This window comes from Nestor notabilis, unplaced genomic scaffold, assembly GCF_000696875.1.
Source record: "Nestor notabilis isolate BGI_N333 unplaced genomic scaffold, ASM69687v1 scaffold7493, whole genome shotgun sequence".
In the NCBI taxonomy this organism is placed as follows: Eukaryota; Metazoa; Chordata; class Aves; order Psittaciformes; family Psittacidae; genus Nestor; species Nestor notabilis.
Window position 1 is genome coordinate 4 of NW_009920521.1, and position 20249 is coordinate 20252.

At 40.3% G+C, this 20249-nt stretch overlaps 1 protein-coding gene across 1 annotated transcript in view; it reads right to left on the minus strand.

Annotated features, from left to right (window-relative positions):
- Window positions 1-371: 371 nt before the first annotated feature.
- Window positions 372-20249, minus strand: part of LOC104402744 (dystrophin-like) — a gene marked incomplete at both ends in the record, with an annotated part of 37254 nt that continues 17376 nt past the window's right edge. Inside the window, 5 exons of the mRNA XM_010010703.1 lie at window positions 372-403; window positions 7837-7929; window positions 11821-11944; window positions 12294-12537; window positions 19875-20033. Of these exons, the coding sequence (XP_010009005.1) occupies window positions 372-403; window positions 7837-7929; window positions 11821-11944; window positions 12294-12537; window positions 19875-20033 (652 nt within the window). The remainder of the gene's footprint in view (window positions 404-7836; window positions 7930-11820; window positions 11945-12293; window positions 12538-19874; window positions 20034-20249) is intronic.

Sequence of the window (20249 nt, forward strand, 5' to 3'; positions counted from 1 at the left end):
TTGTACGTACAAGAGCAACAGAACACAAGTCAATGACTGCAGCACATTTGCTGACATTTATCGTACAGAGGCTTAATTTTGATGTACTGGTTTCTCCTCCCCATTCCTGAGTTTCCACCTCTGGGAGGATGTAGGAAAATGCAGATCACTGAGCTGCCACTGTCTCCACTGAAAGTTGAGAGGTATGCTACTGTTAGAGCACAAATGGGGAATGCACTCGGCAAATATCAAACAAAACCCAAAGCAAAAGAAAACCACCCCCACCCGTCACCAAACCCAAGCAAACCCGTGCTGCCATCACACTCATGCTGGGCACAGAAAGCAAGCTGTGACAAACAGAAGCCATGGCAGTGAGCCTGCATCTCACTAACCTCTCTCACTGGCTTTCCAGGGGCATTTCTTCCTTTAGGAACAGGGAGAGGAAGAGGAAGAAATATCAGAAAAGAAAGGGAAAAAACCACATGTGAATATATATTTTACACTGTAAGAGACACTTCAATTCCCACTTAGGAATTTAATATAAAATAACTGCATTTCTGCTTTATACAAAGACTGAAAGAGCACTGAAATCCAGTAATAACTCTGATGTGATTTATTCAAGAACAATTCTGTAATCTGTGGCTTGGTTTTAACCTAGCAAAAACACTTGAGAAAACTACTAAAACCAACTTACAGGCCTTTCAGTTGAGGATAAGGATGGCAGAGAAGATCTAAATTCACCTTCCGAGCATCCAAATTTCCTCAACTTGAGCACTTCTACTGATCAGTGGCAAAATGATGTTTCTCCATTGTCAAATTAATTCATCCAGACACTTTACATTTTATTATGGCCTACATACATACATACAGGTATACATTCATATCGACACATATGCATACACACAAACACATTTTCCACCTAGAGCTGCACACTGGAACATAACATGCTCACATTCAAGATAAATACATTCCAGAAGATGTTTCCAACAAGCTGATGTGCAAGCATGGTAAAACTGGGGGACAGAAGGAAAAAGGGAGGAAAAAGAAATCAAGTAAAAGGGGAAAAAAGGGAAAGTACCACTTTTCAGTTGTACTGCCAAAATGGACGAGTTCTGAATGGGCTGTGCTGAAAAGATGTTCGCTTGCTGTCTCCAGAAGCATCCCACTGCCACTGGCACATTACTGCCAGCACCAATACTGCTTGACCTGCAGTCTTCAGCAAGAAAGTCACTGTGGCAGAGGCTGATCAAGAAAGATGATGCTCTCTGCCCCAGAGCTGTTGTAAATGATGTAATTTTAAATGGTATGGGACAATGTGGGGAGACAGAGACATACGGGAGAACACATCGTCAGTAACCTAATTGCTATTGAGTTTTTGCTAGGTATGGCAGCCTGCAGGAGAAGGAAGACAATAAATAGCTTTGCAGGTATTTTACAAGGAGCAGAACAAGGGTCAGCATCAGAGCAAAGCTGAGAGCAGTGGTGGTAAGGAGAGGAGGACAGGGCAGAGGAAGTGAATGGCATCACTGACCACCACAGGTCACAGCCACCACTCAGCTGCAAACTCTAGGCAAACAGCTGGGGCAACCTCTGAAGGGCCTGCACAGCAAAGGTTATGATTTATTGAACAGAGGAAGTTTTAGTCCCTTCCTTTCCTTCTTGCTCTCCCCAGTAGCATGCTTACTACTAGAAATGATCATAGAATCACAGAATGGTTTGGGTTGGAAGGGACCTTAAAGATCACCTAGTTCTAACCCCCTGCCATGGACAGGGAAACATTCCACTAGACCAGGTTGCTAACAGCCTCAACCAACCTGGACTTGAACACTGCCAGGGATGAGGCATAACAGGTTTACAGTCATGCTCTGCAGGTGGGTTTTTATTCTGCTAAGGGGAGCCTCGATTCAGGTTATGTCTATACCACACGTGCTGATGGTGCACAGAGGTACCAGGGTGAGCTTGGTGGCCCGGAGACGTGTCGCTTCAGTTCTAAGGACTTCACCTTGCAGACCTGCCTAACTCTCTCAGATTTATATGAGTACCTACACAGCCTGTGGCCTCCTCTGGTGATTTATCAGGAGCCATGAATTCCCTAAAAAATGCCTCCCAGGAGGGAAGATGAGAAGGCCTCACCACTATAAATCACGTAACAGAAAATCACTGAAGATGAAGACATAAAATCCATTGCACACGTTGGCCTTTTTCTGAGGAAGAGCCCCAAGGTTTAGGTGAGTAGGTGGTCTAGCTAAGGCCTCCAGAAACTGCAGCATGATACAGTGAGGAGTTCAAGAGTTCTGGGGTACAAATGAGATCCAGCAGAAGACAGTTCACTTTGGGTCAAAAGGAGAGAACAAACTGCCTACATGCAAAATACTGTATCCTTTTGGAGGTCTTAAAAATGCCTACCTGTCTGCACAATCACCTAAAATTGCAGCTACACTGTGTCTAATTTAAATATGTACGAGACAGACTGGATTCTGTTTGCAAATGAATATATTTAAAGGTAACCGGGATAGCTCTGCACCACACAAAACAGCTGGTGAGAGAAGTCTGTGGTGAGTAATCAGCCCTAGAATTTGTTAACTGCAACAAATAGTAGCACTACTACAGTAAGCTAATTTCTTTTGGAGGGAGATTAAAAAGGGTTTAATGGATTTTACTTTATTTTCTTCTTTGCATATGAATGAATGTGTGTCTCTAGGTTTTACAGCAAGAAGTATGGTTTGGCATAAATTGCAGAGGAAGAAGATTGTATTGCCACAGTTCTGAAAATCTGTATTCTATAAGGCATCAAAATACTGATACACAATCCATGGGTGCCTGATTATCTATTATTACTGCTCAAATCAAGATTTCCTGCCCTTACAAAATAGAAGCCTTTCTTTTTCTGTTTTGGAAATCTGTAGGACATTGTATCACCCGCAGAGGTACACAGAGAGTGATCAAATCAAACCTGAAAGCAGAGGCATTAACAGAAATTTCATCTATGCTGACACATAGAATCATAGGATGGTTTGGGTTGGAAGGGATCTTAAAGATCATTTAATTCCAACCCCTCTGCCAGCGGCAGGGACACCTTCCATTGGACCAGGTTGCTCAAAGCCTCATCCAACCTGGCCTTGAACACTGCCAGGGATGGGGCAGCCAAACTTCTCTGGGCTGTCATTTCATAGCATAAGATGACATCTGTATTAAGCAATACTATGTTAAATAGTAACAGTGAGTACTGATCCCTCTACAAGTGTTTTCATGTTATGTCATGGCCTCTCAACTCTTTTAAGCCATTGTGGTCACATTTCTAACCACTTCTTGGCTCGCACTTCCTCATTATTCACCATCAAGGGCCTGCATTGAAGACCTGGGAAGCAATTTTGTTAGCTCAGGAACTTCTGCCCCTAAATTCCTCTCTGAGCTTCATTCATAGAAAGCATTTGCCACAAAACAGTAACTACAAAGCACAGTGTGGTCCACAGTGTGGTCCACCATGAGATCCACCTGAAGCAGTGCAACTTGTTTGTTCTCAGTGCTGCTGGAGAGATGGATTTGGCTTTAAAAATACTGGCCTGCCAATCTTACTTTCTAACTGTGAACCAATTCCCCGGAGATTTAGTAGCTTGGGCACAAATACAGCGTGAAAATGTTTTCCTCTGTGGCCCATTATCAAGCAGGGTCAAATAAACCACTGAGGTGGTATTTAATGGTAGATTTCCACTAAATGTCAGACCTCTGGCTTTGACATCTGTTTTGAGTTAGCACAGCAGCTGTTTGAAGCAGCTGCAGCAGTTGTGAATTTGCTGGGAGAAGCAAAGTAAAAGAGGACTTGGATGGGAAACCTTGTAGATTAAAAGGAAAGAAAAATTCCTTAAGCACAGCAATCATCAGGTATTCAGAAGAATTTCCCTCTCCAGAAATTAAACAGCTTTCGGCGCCAGCAGTCAGCTGTGCAAGGAGCATGTAGGTCCTCTGCTCCTTATGCCGAGAAACGTCAAAAGGTTAAACTGAAAAACCCTATGAAAGGTATATAGTCACACAAGTTATTGCATCAGAAGGTCTTGTGAAGGTCTATGACATGATTTGTTTAACATATGCTTCCCTAAAATGCATTCAAAAGGATGCTGGGAAGCCTCAATGCCCTTTTAAAAACAACTCTATGTAAGAAAAGCTTGGAAAATATCATAATCAAACCAAATCTATCTCCAGGTGAGTGGTAATTAATTACTACTACACTTTACTGCTTTGTTTCAGAAGTCCAAAATAAGAGCTACTACTTGCTTTAGAAAACTGTTTCCCAAACCAAGCAAATCTTACTCTTCAGATGCTATTGCTGGTATTTAAACTAAATAGTTTGTTTTTAATTTGTGTCCTTTTATGTTCAACTATGCACCTGAACATCCAAGTACCAAAATTCAGTCCTTTTCTCTCTTCACTGCTTATTCAGCTCTAACCTTTCCTCAGGAAGCAAAGCCTTCAGAGTCCAGTGTGCTCTTGTCATACCGTTCCGCACTCCTCCAAATTGTCGTTAACTTAACAGCAACAGAATACCCAGAATCATGTCCCTGATTCAAAAGGCCTATCACTCCCTATGCTGTGACATGCTGCAGCTGGACATTTAACTTGAAATTTGACATGCTTATGTTTACAGGCCACAAAGGAAACACACATTTAATGTTCTGTCAGTAACTTCCCAGTCCTTTTAATATATCCCTAGATTTTCTCAACTGATTCCATGTATAAATTTCAGGTATTTGTATGGATGTTTGTCCCTTCCTGAATTTCATTTTGTTATTCTCAGCTTCAGCCTAGGCAGGTGAGTGCCCTCTGTCCTCTGCAGCTCTTCTGGAATTATATCATCTATGAGTATCATAGATTTCTTCTACAGTATTAATATAGAAATAAACAAATCTACTTCTAGTATTAGTCAATCTTCGCCATTTAATCCACCTTCCTTCTAGTTTTAATTCCTAAAGATAGTATGCATCACATGTGGTGCCACCTTATCCAAGTAGTTCTAAATCACCTTTCAAATAATATTTCATAAGCTCCTGTATCACAACACACTTCTGAATGCCAGACTGGGATGACTGAGTTTTCTTGCATCTGACAATTTTTTAATTCTTCTTAGTAAGAATTAATGTAAGATAATGTATTCTTTACAGATCTGTGGTCATCACTTGTTTGGGCTTATTGTACTGTTTCCTGAATACCTACAAATAGCGTCAGATTCATTACAACCAGTAATGCAAAGAAATAAACCATTACTAGCACCATGTCTGAGTCCTTACACTATACCCTCTTAGGCGGCTTTGCCAAACTGCTTTCTCTTTTGCATTTACACTTTGATCTTTTATTACAGATTGTAAACCTGAGATACAGATTTGCACCTTTGAGCAGCAAAAAGGCCTCTGATTCAGTGGTTTGTTGAGATCAGTCAACCCTGCTTCCTTTTCTCCTTCCTGCAGTCTTGTAACACATAACGATGCCAGTGGAACCTGACTGACCACAGCATCCTTCATCTCACAATGACAGTCTACATGAGGCTGTGGCAGTGGAGGCAAGCTTTGTTTATGTGGGTATCAGTCGAATATAATTTTATTTTTAAAACTGAAGTAGAAAATAACTCCAGTAACTGAAGTTTGCACGAGATCTCAGCAAAACTGACAGTGTCAGTAGCCTTCTATATCAACCAGTGAATAGAAATCCATTTGCCCTGGTTGTAGGACAACCTGTTTCTCCCAGAAGGCCTTAACATGCCTATTCCTCAACCAAAAGCTACTGTACAAACCTGGTGTTCGTGCAAATGCATCAAAAGATACATGAAGAAGAAAGAAACCTCAAGGTCCTAATCTCTGTAGCCAAAACGTGGTACAATTTACCCAAAAGTGAGTGTCTCTTTCTCCCAGCTGGACTAATCTTTTTGTGTAGCCAATGGGAAAGGAAGAGGCAGACTATGGCTCAGCCCAACACGCCTTGGTCAGGCCCAGAAGAAAAGTCCTGTGGGAAGCTTGACTCTGCCTCACGGCCTGTGCTTGCTCCTGGCTGCTGCACCAGAAGCTTCTCTCAAGGGTTGGCTGAGGAGGACAGAAGACAACACATGTCAAACAAAGACAGTGCCTCCTCCTCACTCACAGCCCTCCATGCAACTAAAGAGCATTTTTGACCTTTATGGCTCCTGGTCAGGCACGAAAGTATACAGGCTGCAATCTCTTTCAGGGATGCTTGTGATCACACACTACTCTTTTAACATGGTTACTGAATGGAGAAACAAAATAAGGGAATACATTCTTTCTCTGTATTTAAATGACTGTATTTTTGGATCACCAGAATGAAAATGTGAAGTTACAGCTTAACTTATGGAATTAAAATATTAACTGATGTATGTAGTACTTCAAATATCTCATTAATTGTTGTTTCATAAACTGCTTTTTATTTTACTAAAAACTAAGCTCGTTTTTTTAAAAATGAAACTGTTTGTCAGTGTCATCATGATTATGAATTAGATACCACATTTGGTGAATATTTTAACACATGGGGTGTCTACATCTAGACACATGCGATTGTGCAAGATCACCTAAATACAACATATTTACAGAAATGATGGTCATTGATAAGAAAGCACTGTCTGCTGCAACCTTGTGTACACAGCAACTTCAAAAATAAGTAAATTTTTATCTACATACTAATGTTTGAAAGATTTTACATCTACTGTCTCTGATAATAAATATCTAGGCAAATATGACTTTTTTATATAATGTTGAGGTGGAGATGAATGTGGGCAAAAATATATTGTCTCGTATTTTCTTCATTAATATCTCTCTAAATGATCCTATCTTTTGATCTATAGCACAGGATCTTACACATTTATACTGCCTTCTCCTTTCCCACTCACAGATGATGCCTGGTGAGAGCTGAGCTTGCTTTGAAATCAAAGGATGGAGAACACTTCACTGAAAAGTCTAGCATGATGGTTAACACATTTATCTATTGAGGAAGAACCACTGGGTGATGTGTGACTGTGCAAGGGGCCCTGTGGTAAGTTTCTGCCCCTACTGAAATCCACTTAACAGGTGTCAACAGACACTGGGACTTTCTTTTGCCAAGAGATTTATCTCTGAGCCTTCTTTCGCAGCAACAGGTAATAAATATCCCAAAGTTCCCACCTCCTGCTAAGAACCTAAACCATTTTTCTTGAGCAGAGTATTTCCTCTGGGCTCAGAAAAGACCTTCTTAAATGAAAAAAGGTTAAACAAATAAATCCCAGTAATACAAATGCTTGTCTTTGGCAAACAACAGGAATGAGCAAAATGGAAACACTGAAAGAAATGCCGTGTCTGTACGCACAAGTGCAGCCTACGCTGCACAAACAAGCAGCCCACTTGTTTTAACTCCATCACTCTGAACTACGAGTCCAGAGTGCTACAAGGTCTACAAGGTCACATCTCTGACTCAGAACGTTAATGTTATTTCAAACACCATTCTTCTTGGAGAAATCTAAAGACAGAAGAAAAATGTGCTAAGTCATGTATTAAAAATAAATCAGCAAGGAGACTAACTGAAAAGGAGAAAAGCTGTGAGAAAAGGAACATGGCAAAAAGGAAGAGAAGAAAATTCTCAGGAAAAAAGAATCTCAGACAGACATTGTTTCATCCATGTATCTAGCAAGGGCTACCTGTGGAGGTAGCTAAAGGTAAAAGAGAAGCAGGCTGCTTCTCCACTCTAAACCAGGTTTCTCTACAGCTATTGTTAAAAACAAAGAACAGCAAAAAACCTGAAACCAAAACACAACCCCCTGAAAACATCAAGGAACAGAAAGCACTTTTATCTTCTTCCCTCTCATCTGCCACAGGCAGCCGCGCTCACCTCTGGAGCTGGGGAAGGAGTTGTTCAGCTGCTCCATCACTTCCTCCAAACCTGTGCTTGTGTCCTGGGGAGGGCTGAGCAGCTCATCCTCGCCTGGAAAGCAAATCCACACCACTGTATAAGAGCCTTTATAAAACCATTTGCTAACAGCTTGCTGCTGCACATGTCCTTCATGAAACTAAGGCTGTTCACTTGAACACATTTTCTGCTTAGTATGCAATCAAAATTTTAAAGGTGGATTTTGTTGACTATTATGTTTTTCTTTTTAAGGATCTAAGGGAAATTAAACAATGAATTTTAAACAATTAGCAAAGACTTTCAATTTGTAAAAAGGGATTTAAGAAAGAATCCACTCTGGTAAAAGAAGTGGGGTAAAATGTCTGCTAGGAACATTTAGTTCCATAAATGACACTCGCTTCAGCTTCTCTTATTCTATTAATGGAAAAAGAAATTGCTGTTATGAGTGCTGCTATTGAGCAGCTTTCTAATAGTGCTGGATTCATGTTAGCACTGCTTTGCCTAAGCTGCGTAAATCAGTAGAAACCCAGATTCTCATCTGCATCAGTATTAATATTTCTGACAGTTTAATTGCATCAGATTGGTGCTCCAAGAACATTCAATTGTACTGTAAAAGGGTTTAGCAGCAGTTTAATAAAGCGAAATACATTTCTCCCACTGAATAATTTCTATAACCTGATTATAGGGCATCAGCTTAATGGGAAATTCAATACATTTTAGTTTTACTGGGTTTTTTTTCGGTCATGGTTTCAGATAACTAAAAACCGTATGTTGGTTTTACTGTAGACCCTAGCCTCCAATACAAATAAAGTATCTGAAAAAAGAATACATGTAAAGGATATACTTTGAGTGAGATTCTCCTTTTTTACTAGTTTTCTTTCATTCCTAATAAAACACAAAAGCAATGTTTCCTGCTGTAATAACCATGCAAGATACTTCTTTATTTTGAAAATTACATTCTAGCATGTCTTGCCCTACTAAACTTGAGTGATAAATTGCCTGATTTTCTTTTAGCATTTATATTCTTTAAACATTGAGGTGCTCCTTGCTAGTAGAAAGCCTACTGAAAGAGATGCTAAAGGAACACTTTAGGACTGCATGCACTTCCTACTATTAGGCTTAGTGTCAGCCTCATGTTAGGGCCAGGAGTTTCACAAGAGTTATTACTGACCAAGAGTAATTTTTTCCCACTCCAGTGCAAAAAGTGGCATAAAGTTTCTCCAAGAGGCTCTTAATTCATATAAGTGATGGTCTTCATATCAGCTTCTTTTATTCCATTAATCATCTAAAAATAGCTGCTGAGACTGCTTACAGCTTTTGACTGGTGCTGGGCTCACACAAATCACCTCACACCATGTGTTACTTTTGCATCCAGTGTTGCACTGATAGAGGCGCCTTAGCAGAAGTAATGTCCTTCCAGCCTCGGCTGGATGTCAAGATGAAAACCCAAGAGTGAGATCTTGCTGCTTCTATCCATGCTGAGGACATCTATCAGCATGCCTGCAGGAAGCCACCTGGCCCTAAAGACTGAAAGAAGAGGTCTGTGGTTCTGCTCAAGAAAAACTGAGGACAGGTACTGATTTTCAAATGTCTTGGTAAGCATGAACACAAACTGAACTGTGCTGATCCTTAAGACTGCTGTATCCTTTATTTAAAATGCATTATTTTCATTTTTTCTCATATGGATTATTTTTCTGAGCATTTTTTTTTTGTACATGAGAAAATAAAACATCAGCCAAGCAACCTGACAAATGTAGACACCTTCAGACCTCAACTACCTCTCTTTACCTAAAAGAGTCTTCCCAATTCGTGTTTCTACAAAAGGCTTGGAGAGCTGGGGAGGTCTCAAGTATTCTGGTGGTACCTGAACAGATTATAGTTCAAGGAACAGCCTCTTGTTCTCTCGTGTGCCTCAGAGAACCTCCTCTACTGCTACGTAACTGGGGGAGAAATGCCAAAGTGCAGGACTTTCCCATTAGGACTCTGTGAGAAGAAAAGCAGAACCTTTCCACATGCCCAGTTTTATTTCAGGTTGTCAAGGGATAAGCTTTTCTACTTGTAAATTAGGAGCTGAGTGGGTTGGTGCTTTTACCAAATGGCTGGACAACACTGCTGATCGAAAACCTGTCACAGTAATCTCTGCTTGAGAAAACAGAGAGACAGAGAAGCACAGTGGGTCTACATTCAAAGAAAAAGTTCTAAGACATCCTCTCAAAAAGAAAAATATATAAAAGCTACCACTGTATTACCTGATCCTCAGTATTTTCTTGAAAATTATGACTCCCTCATTACTAGGCACATGCTTGCTGCATGGGAACATTATTTACAACACCTCTCCAGTTCCTTCACAATTCAAGAGTATTTTCCGTCACGCTTCAGAAAACTCTCAGACTAGCAAGCAAAGCTTTCTAGTGTGAAAGGAGACTTGACAAACTGAATTAGTTGTGGTTTGTTAGCTCGGTTAGCAATTCTTTTTATAAGCTCTGCTCCATGCTGCCAACAGTGTTGCTTTGCCGAGTCTCAACACGATCATAAAGGATAACGATTCAACATCTTACTGTCCTTCTGCGTATTGGCTCAGTCAAACAAACAAAAAAGCCCAAGCCATGCCTAAACGTTTGCTTTAAAAAAGTTTTAGCAGTTTATATCATTGTATGCACGTTAATTAATTCTAGTCTCACAAGTTAAATGGGAATAATTTTATATTGAGTCAAATGAAACAAGACACATTATTGTATTTTGTCCTAATAAAGTATAAAAGACAAAACTACAGGACTTTCAATAAGATGGCTGGGAACCAACGTCTTCCTATCTCTTCTTGTGTATTTTGATTAATTTATTCTAGGTGATAGAATTTAGGACATTTCTTCAGAACGCTGATGCAAATTATTCCACTGATACATGATGTCTACTCTTTGTATGCCATACATAGCAAAATATTTACTTGCTAGTCATACGATTAAAGAAAGATCCGAATGAAATTGTTGTTACCTGTGATTGTTCTCTCACCCCAGGATTTAACTTAAGCATTCCTAAAGGTACAACTGTTTTCACTTTTTTTTTGCCGTAGGGCGTACAGAACCCATCTTGTTTGATACCAGCACAGGCTCACATTATTGCCTACACTCAGGATGACAGAAAAAGGCCATGAACAAACTGCATCTCCCACCACGATGGCACTTCAGACACAGCAGAATGTCCCCTGCCGTTCAATTTCTCACTGTCACTGACTCTCTCACTAACCACAGTGAAGAGACAAGCTTTCACTTAAGCCTCTCACTCTCCCCCAAAGCCTCTCTCCAACATACACTAAATAAATTTATGTGTATGAAGCTGAATATTATCATCAGTCTTAAAGTATTATCTTGTTCAAATAATTTAAGCATATTTGCTTAAAGATGCTGCAATGGTTGATTTAGCAGAAAATCCTTGCTACTTGGTAATAAATACTTACTAATTATGTAACAGATAAGAAATTAGGAAAATTCTACACAGCAGTTACTGAAAGCACCAAAATAATAATTCTAGCCTCTAGCTACAGAATATTATTACTTAACCTTACTCCACAACTCAAATGATGTTCATTATTATATCTGATGTGATATTTAGAAGACACTAGATGAGCACTGCCTATGAGCGACAGCTCAATCCTACTGATTGAGCCATGACATACTAAAAAGAAGATCATATCTGTTAACATGGAGCTGATTAATCATACATTTGATCTCTTAGCCATACTAAACACTGTGTGCATTTAAATAAGCCATATCACACTTAATAGCTGAAAAGTCAGTTCGAATAAAATAGTCAGCTTTTTAGTGATGACACTGAAGACCACCGCAAATGTCTATTTCATTCTCATTTGAACTAAACAAGAGAGAAGAATATTTTCTGCCTTTAAGGATTTTTTTCTGAAAAATGGGACTATAACTATTTTTTATGACAACCTGAACTTCATTATCTTACCCATGGTTTCTGAAGTCTGGCTGCCAACTACACGAAGAAGCATTGGCTGACTGCTGTCTGACCTCTGCAAAGAGGTAGAAGGAGATGACAGTGTTGTACCATTCACCTTGGCATCTGCCTGTGGCTGAAAATTGAAGACAAAAAGAAGAGAATAACTATTTCTCAGTACACTTGCACAAATCTTTGTATCTCTGTATTTTTTATTCCATGAATACACACAATTTTCTGTCTGTTTTTAAGTAAATCTATCCATGCAAACAATGGATTTCAATTCTCAATAAAACAATGAAGAATAAGAACACTGAAACATGATTTCAACTTTTCACTTGCAGTCTGTAGAACAATTTAATATTATTCTCTCACTAGCCTCCACAGATAGAATTTCTTGGTATGATGCTGTTATTGATAATGCTTCACACGCTGTTTGGAAAGTGACTCTACAGAGATCCAGAAGAAAGGCTTTAAGGACTCACCTGCTCCAGCAGTTGCCTCAGCCTGTGCAGCTGTGACTCCAGCTGTTTGTTGTGATCCTCCAGAATTTGCATCCTGGCCTCCAGGCGGCCCTTGTGCTGGCGAAGCAGCTTGGCTTCAGCAATGAGCTCAGCATCCCGGGGGCTTTGTGGAGAAACTGGCATCATCTCCGGGGGGGACGGCAGTGGAGACAGTCCTTTGTGGTCATGCTGTTGCTTCAGACGGTCATACTCTGCTTGCAAGTTTCTGTTGAAAAGTAGCAAAGAGGTGAAAGTATTACGGAGCAGAAAAGGATGGTTCAGGCTATCCTCTGCATGGGGCAGTGAGAAGGCACCTTCTCTCGTGTGGTGTGATGTGTCTAACTACGGGGGGGCAGAGGTTCACCTTCACCACCTGCTTTTCATTCTGCTGAATCCACATGCATGTGTATTCATGTAGGCTTACACCTCGCAGATTTGCATGGAGCTCATACTATAGGGACCTGTGACACAAGCACTGCCTAAAGGCTTCCTCCGAAACCAGAATTTATGATTAAGTCCCTCGCAGGGCACACAGCACAGAAGGCTGGCTGGGCTCCAGACACCCTCCTCAAGCCTGGGTACAGTCTGTCCTGGGCTCAGCCCTCCCTCAGCTTCCTGCTTTTTATCCTTCCCAGCAGAAGTCGGACTGCCTGTTTGCTTCCATGCACGAATACACTCGAGGACCAATTAGTGCTAAAAGAGGACTTTGCATGATCAAAGCCCTTTACAAACACTAATCAAAGTGGATGCCACCTGGCTGGCCTATCCGTTCTACAGATGAGAAAGCTAAGACAGAAAGGCAGCCACGCAAAAAGTCAGAGCAAAATGGAGAACTGGAGCTCATTTGCAACTCTGCCATCGTCACTCAGATCACATCACTCTCCTCCCTTGCATTTGCAACTGGATTTCCAGCCTAGCTCTAAAGTTACTAACCTAATATGAGGAAAGAGGAAAAGACAAATTAGTGAACTGCTATGTTAAACTGCACTGCAGTAACTTTTGGGGTGATGATTTTCATCTTCATTTCGGCTGCCCTGTCTACAGTGCTGCAGTCTACTGTAACTTTATGGCGCTGCTAAGCTTGTTCTTTTCTTCTGTAAAGCTCCAGCTTTACTCCAGTAAAACACTTCATAGATTAATACGATCTACAGTGGTCGACGTGAAAAAAACCTTACCAAGCAGGATGAGCACAGAAGGTAAGAAACTGAAACATTTCTAGGGATAACTCAGTCTAAAACTGCAAAAATAGTAACTTCCAACAAAAATGTCGTAGGCGAGGGAAGCCTAATAAACTGCGCTGGGATTTTGTTGCTATGATGTTCCTTCAGAGCCTCCCAGAGGGGGGATGCTCTGGTAACTGCTTACTCATCACACGCAGCGACCCAGATTTTATTTTTTCCAACTTGTTCCTATTTGAGGATGTGAAAATAGGCACTTTTTGCCAGTTCTGCCTGCAAACCACAATACACACTGACAGTTTGGTCTGGAGGCTTAACAGCACCTCAGAAACCCCTCGATAAACCTCTCTAAGTTCTGAAACTCTTCTTAAGGTACATTATTGTGCCCAGAACAAGAACTCAAGCAATACACTTCATTTTGCATAGATAATAAAGCAATGCCAAGGACGAAGACAGGCTACTGACTGTCCTTCAAATGTACTTGTGCCTCGCAGCAGCTACATGATAGACACGTGCTAACCTGGGGCTGTGGCACCCCCTAGAACATGAACCCAAAAGGATGTCTGACCCAAATGACTCCTCTACTGAAGTTTTAGGAGATTAAAAAAAGAGGTCAATCATTCTTAACTTCTAGTCGTTCCAAAATTCAAGATTTATTTCTCTAAAACCCACACAAAGGGGGAAAGACTATGTGGAGTTAAGAACAGAATACAGAATAGCTCAGCTAGAAGGGACCTACAAAGATTACCTAGTCCAACTGCCGGACCACTTGAGGACTGACCAAAAGCTAAAGCATGTTGTTAAGGGCATTGCCTGAATGCCTCTTGAACACTGACAGGCTTGGGGAAATGATCACCTCTCTAGGAAGCCTGTTCCAGTGTTCAACCACCTTCTCAGTAAAGAGTTGTTTTTTTTCAAGGAAAGTTTTTGGTTTTAATGAAATACAGAGTTTTGAGTCAATGAAAATAATCTGGGAAAAAGAAATACGGGCTCTACTGGGTGTTTTCTGATACTTGTAGCCAAATGAACTGGTGAATAATTAATAAAAATACAGACGGGCATAGGAATGAGCATGACAAGAGTATCAGACACAGTCTTATTGCAGTCTAAAGTTTACATAGGATTGACCATTAAGCTTGTTTTTCACGAAGTCTGTAGATAGTGGCTATCGCTACCCCCTTGAGGAATTTCCCAGATGTGTGATACGGGCAATACTCTAAAAACAGCAGACTCAAAAGTCTAAAGTGCTGTAAAGCAAAAGATAAAATACCACCCTTGGTCATACTAACAACATAATCAGGCACCCTGCTACAATGAAATCTACAATTATAGCCTCAACCAGGAACCACGGTATTGAAAAACAAGTGAGGACTAGGGGGTAATTCAGATAAACATGCCTTCATGTCTCATACAAAGCAGTTAAAAACTCTTTCTGAAAGCTTAGAGTTAAAAAAAAAAAATATTATAAAGGATATTGCATCTCAATTTGCGAGTTCAGTAATTAAATAGAGTGACATTGTTGGAACAAAGGAATGTCATTTTGAAGGATGGATCTGAGTTTGCCCAGAGGACCTGTGTCACTGAGTTTTCCAGCTGCACCTTTGCAGTCCAGCCAACACAGTCCTCAGGCTTTATAAGAATTGAGACTCATCATCACAGAAACTGCCTTTAGAGCTGCAGAAGTGATGTGGAATGCAGATGATCAATAATGTCATAGTAATTGGGATCAAAACATATAGGAATGAAGATTTGTATTAACACAGGGGAAAAAGCTGAAAAGAAAGAAAGAAAGAATTCGAAACCTGCTGGAAGAATATCCTGGAGGAGAGAACAATCAGCTCTTATTCCTACCTCTGGAACAGTTCTAAGCTGTGTGGTGAAAAATGATTGCTGCTGCAAGCCAGGCGCTGCCCACAGCCCTCAGTGTGAAGCCTCTATGTCCCAAAGAAAAGTGCTCCGACATATTCAGCATAAAATGGGATGTAAGAGAAAGAGGAGATAAAAGCATAATCCTCTCTAAATGAATGCAACTGAGCAAGCAGAGGCAGTACTGTGAAACAGCCTCCTTCCACCACAGCTCAGGCTGGGTAACTTTTACATTGGGCTATCACCAACAAATGAAGCTGCTGCGTCTTCTGATCTATGCTACTTCAGTAAGAGAAATACTGAAAGAAAACCCCCATATATTTATATATCTCATTTATTATGCTTGCACATCTTTGAAGCATTCATGAAGAAAAATAATAGAGGAAGCATGCAATGTAACCTTGATTTATGCAACTGCAAAGAGCCGGGTAGCAAAGAGCTCATGAGTTCTTAATCATATCTATTACTGGTGGCATTAATTGCCTGGTGACAGAAATCCTCGTGCACCCCATGTGCTGAGCAGTCCTTTTGGAAGCAATTGAGAATTTCTGAATTCGTGTTATTTTTCATGTCCCTACAGAAAATCAGTGGTCTGAAGAAATGGACAAAGGTGGTAACTGAACTACCTACCCCTGTCCCTCACTGGAGTGCCAGTGTTTACTCATGATGCTTCATCCTCAGAAGATCTAGTTTCCCTTCTCCTATGCCAAAATAAATACCAAAAGGAGCCACAACATGTTTAGAAATATATCACTTTCTCGCTACTGGCAACTATACAGAAGGAACTTATTTAAGGTGGCCATTCATCACCCTTCACCTTTGAAGGAACACCATAGCTGTGCAGAAACAGGGCAGCTTTGAGACCTGGGGTATTAGTGCTTCTCCAGTAGCTGACAGCCCCCTGTGCTCCAAGTGCAAGTCAGGAAAGTAAAGGAAAGGCAACTAGCTCTGGCTGGAGATCTCATTTACTAAGTTTTTGTTATATACAGCTAGGAACTGAGAGGAAAAGAATAGAACACAACAGAAGTCTCCCTTTTACAGAAGTATGTCAGTGATCTTGATTCAACTGAAGTATTTAGGAAACATCCTTTTTCTTTAGTCATTAAACCAGCAGGAAAGTATTTTAATTCTTTTCACAAAGTTCTATGTCTCTGTCACTGCAAACCATATGCTTTCCATTTAATGCTAGCACAGTACATCCTAGTCAGTATAACCTATTCTGCAGAATAACCTATGTAACATGCCACTTTAGATGGACACCAGAAATCTGTCTTCTCTGTTTCTAAAATATATTCACTCTTAAGGAAATCTCAAAATGTTTTTGGGACAGTTTTATAGTTGTTTTTTTCTCTTATATTGCAATATAGTGATAATGCCTTCCATAGCGAATTTACTTTATGTTTATTGCATACATAAGAAACAGTCTTATCACAATAACCCATGTGATGCAAAGCTGAGCATCAGTCTGAAGGCCTAATACTCAACTCACTAGTTGAAAATAATTCTCTAAAATACTCACATTTTAGCAAATATAAATTAGTTAACAGTGAAATTTTACCCATAAATTATTTAAGGTAGTCATATTTGCAAGCCACAGAAGTACGACAGTCTGAAAATGCTAGCAGATAAATAATGAATATCTAACAAGAGGTCCTTGGAACTGAAAAAAAAACCCCAGTCAGTGTCTCAGTTTGGCTGGTTTCTAAGTTGGATAATACATTTCAGAAGAATTCAAAATAGGAAACTGATCTTTTTAAACTGCCCAAAAGCAGAATCTCAGAATTACAATTTCAGAGAGTCTTCCATTTAAGTAACAAGTTAAGATAAAAATATCTGGAGACCATAAACTGCAGCTGAAACCCAAATGGAGGTAAGAATTCAATGAAGAGCTCAAAAGAGACAAAGAAAAGTCAAAACATGAAGCAAAAAAAGGGGCTTTTTCGAAAAGCAGGAAATTCTGGAGAGCAGAAGAAAAAGAGAAATGACAATGAAGTTTTGAATATTGTAGTATTGCTTCTTGTTGGCACTTGATGCAGCTTCCCCAAGAGCTGCTGAGAAGTGACTGCATGTGCTGACTCCAACTGTAAAATAATATAAGATACAGCAGAGATGTAAATCTTCGTTGTCAAAAATCCTCAGCAGTGTATGCAACAGAACCTGTGTCAACACAAGCAGGAAAGGATGACTGTTTACCTAACACTGGTAGCTGCCCAGCCACTTGCCTTCCCCAGCATAAGCACCACATCCAGCTCAGCACCAGCAAGCAGACATGCTCCAGCAACAAGACCTGAGGTATTTACAATGGAGATGAAACAATTCAGGTGCTTTAAGGTTGGGCTGAGGACCAGGTGGTCACAATGTGATTTGCATCACATTCAGCTCATTTCCCAGCAACAGATTCATTGAGTCTTCATGCTGCTGCAATAAACAACGTTTACTTGGAGGGCATGGAACTCATTGGAACTGGGTTCACACAAGGAATTAGGTACTGGGTTGTTCATTACCTTTGGCAACAGCCAAAAAAGGTTTGCACGGACCCAAAGCAGGAGAAAGACTAGGGAATAGAAATCTGAAGGGACAAGACTGGTTTTTAAAGCTGTATGAGTGGCTTCTCACTGACCCTGTCTGAATAGCTTAATTTTCTAAACAGGAGTCACTGTTTTCTCCATAAAATCAGTTATCTGGCTGTGACAAGCTATCAGGACAACAAGAACCTGTTTGCTTTTCAGCATCCACCTCACATTTTAAGTACAAGTTATTTATAGCAGTTGGCAGAGGCAAAAGTCATGATTTTGTCATAATCAATGCATATCACAGCAGTGTGACCTCCATGCTGTCCTACAGAGACAGACCTCTTCATCTCAGCTGCGTTGAGACCTGAAACATCCACAAAAGGCAAGGTTGGGTGGCATCCTGTTCATAACTCCAGTAATACAAATGAGGAAACAGGCTATAACCAAGCTTACAGTCTACAGCTCTTGTTTAATCCAGGATTGACAAGCTGCAACAGGTATTTTTGAGGTGTAATTCCTGTCAGACATCTTTTAATGTGCTACTGCTCATTAGCAGCTGTTATATAAAATAAAGCTCACACTGAAATTTAAGGCATTAACCTTGAAAAGGAACTTTTTAACCTATTTAGCTATCTAACTCCTTGTTACACTTGCTTTCATATACCACATTTCTAATCTAAAACTAGGCGGCTTTAAAAGCCATCCTCCTTTCTAGTGGGCAGCTTATTTTCAATACAGACAGAAAAGCATTATGGATTTTCCTTTTTTAATTCCACGATTCGCTACCTAATCCTGTTTAAAAAAACAACCACCCTCCCCTGAAAACTAAGCTATCTTACTATCTGTATTGTGCTAGCTACCCAGGATTTCTTAACTACAGAAGTCCTGAAAATGCAAAGTATAATGGCTTATTTCAAAATACAGCTTTTCCTCCATTTTGGAAAGTACTTGGCATTATCTGCTATGTAGTGGGAAGTCTGAGGTTTGTTTCAAACAAAATCTCACTGCTGTTCAATGAGCTATGTTTACTACAGCTTTCTGCCTGAAATGCTTTTGTCATCCTTGCTGCTCACTGATCCGCTATGTTCTCCCAGATCCTACTGATAAACAGTGTGATGGAGCCAGTGCAGTTGATTACTACCATCCAAAATGACTTACGCATGGAGAAAAGATCTATGTCACTGTCAGGTCTTACATGATTTTATGCTGATGACCCAAGACTTCAGAGTACCATAGAAAGAGGTCTGTAGCATTGTGATGCTACAAGGATCCAGTCGTGTGGGGGTATTCGTGATTTAACAAGATAACTTCATTTGAACTTAAAATTAAAAGTAGCAAATCATACCTGGTATTGAAAGGCTAAAGAAATGACAACAAGCAATACCAAACAAATAGAAAGAAAAGAGGGACTTTTAACCACTATGAAAGCACTCATTTGTTGGAAGAAAATGCAACTTTTTTACTCATTTTGTCCCTTAAAAAGCTATCAAAGTTAACTCCATCTACAGTACAATTATTTCACAGCTTCTTTACTTCAAATGAATTAAGATAATTCAAAACCTCATGTATCCCAGTGAACAACCTTTCTGAGAAAAGCCTGTTTTTCCAAGAACCTCTGCCTGTCTTTTCCAGAAAGGGGTGCAGAAACCTGCACACCCTTCCCTCACGTAACGGCAAAATAAAGTAACACTGGTATGAAGCTCATTACTATCAAGGCAACAAAGGGAACAGTAGAACAGAAGGAATTATTATGAAAAACAGCCAACAGAGCTTGTCACAGGTGGCACAATGAGTGTTAGGTGACCAGCGTATGTCTTCAAAAGCTTGAAAGGTTTTGTGAAAGAAGCAATGATGACTCATCACTATGCTGGAAGTAGGAATGAGTTCCTGGAAGTGGGAACAATTAATGGCGATGTGATGTCAAGCTCATCACTTAGAGAGAGAAAACTTTCATTTGCCCCTGCAGCGTGTGCCCAAGGGCTGCGGCAGCAGACAACGCAACTTACCTGTTTTCCTCCTCCAGGTCTGCGAGGATTCTCTCCAATTCACCTCTCTCCTCACTCTCCAGAGAAATCAGGATCTGGGCAGGGCTTCGGGGCTGGCTCAGTGGGGACTCCTGGTTCAGACTTTGGCAGTAATGCTGAATTAACAAGTGTTCGTCATCTCTGGAAAACAGAGGAGGATAAAACAGGCTGTTCCCTTCCTCATTTTTAACTTCGCAGTGAATATGAGATGATTCACCCCCAGTCTCTCATTTCTTATAAAGAGATTTGCTGAACTCTATGGAACAAACAGCAGAGCAATGTACCTTAAAGCAAAATCTGCTGAACTGTTTCACTTAGTCTCTTGATAATTTTCGTTCTCTGCAGAGTCCACGTCTC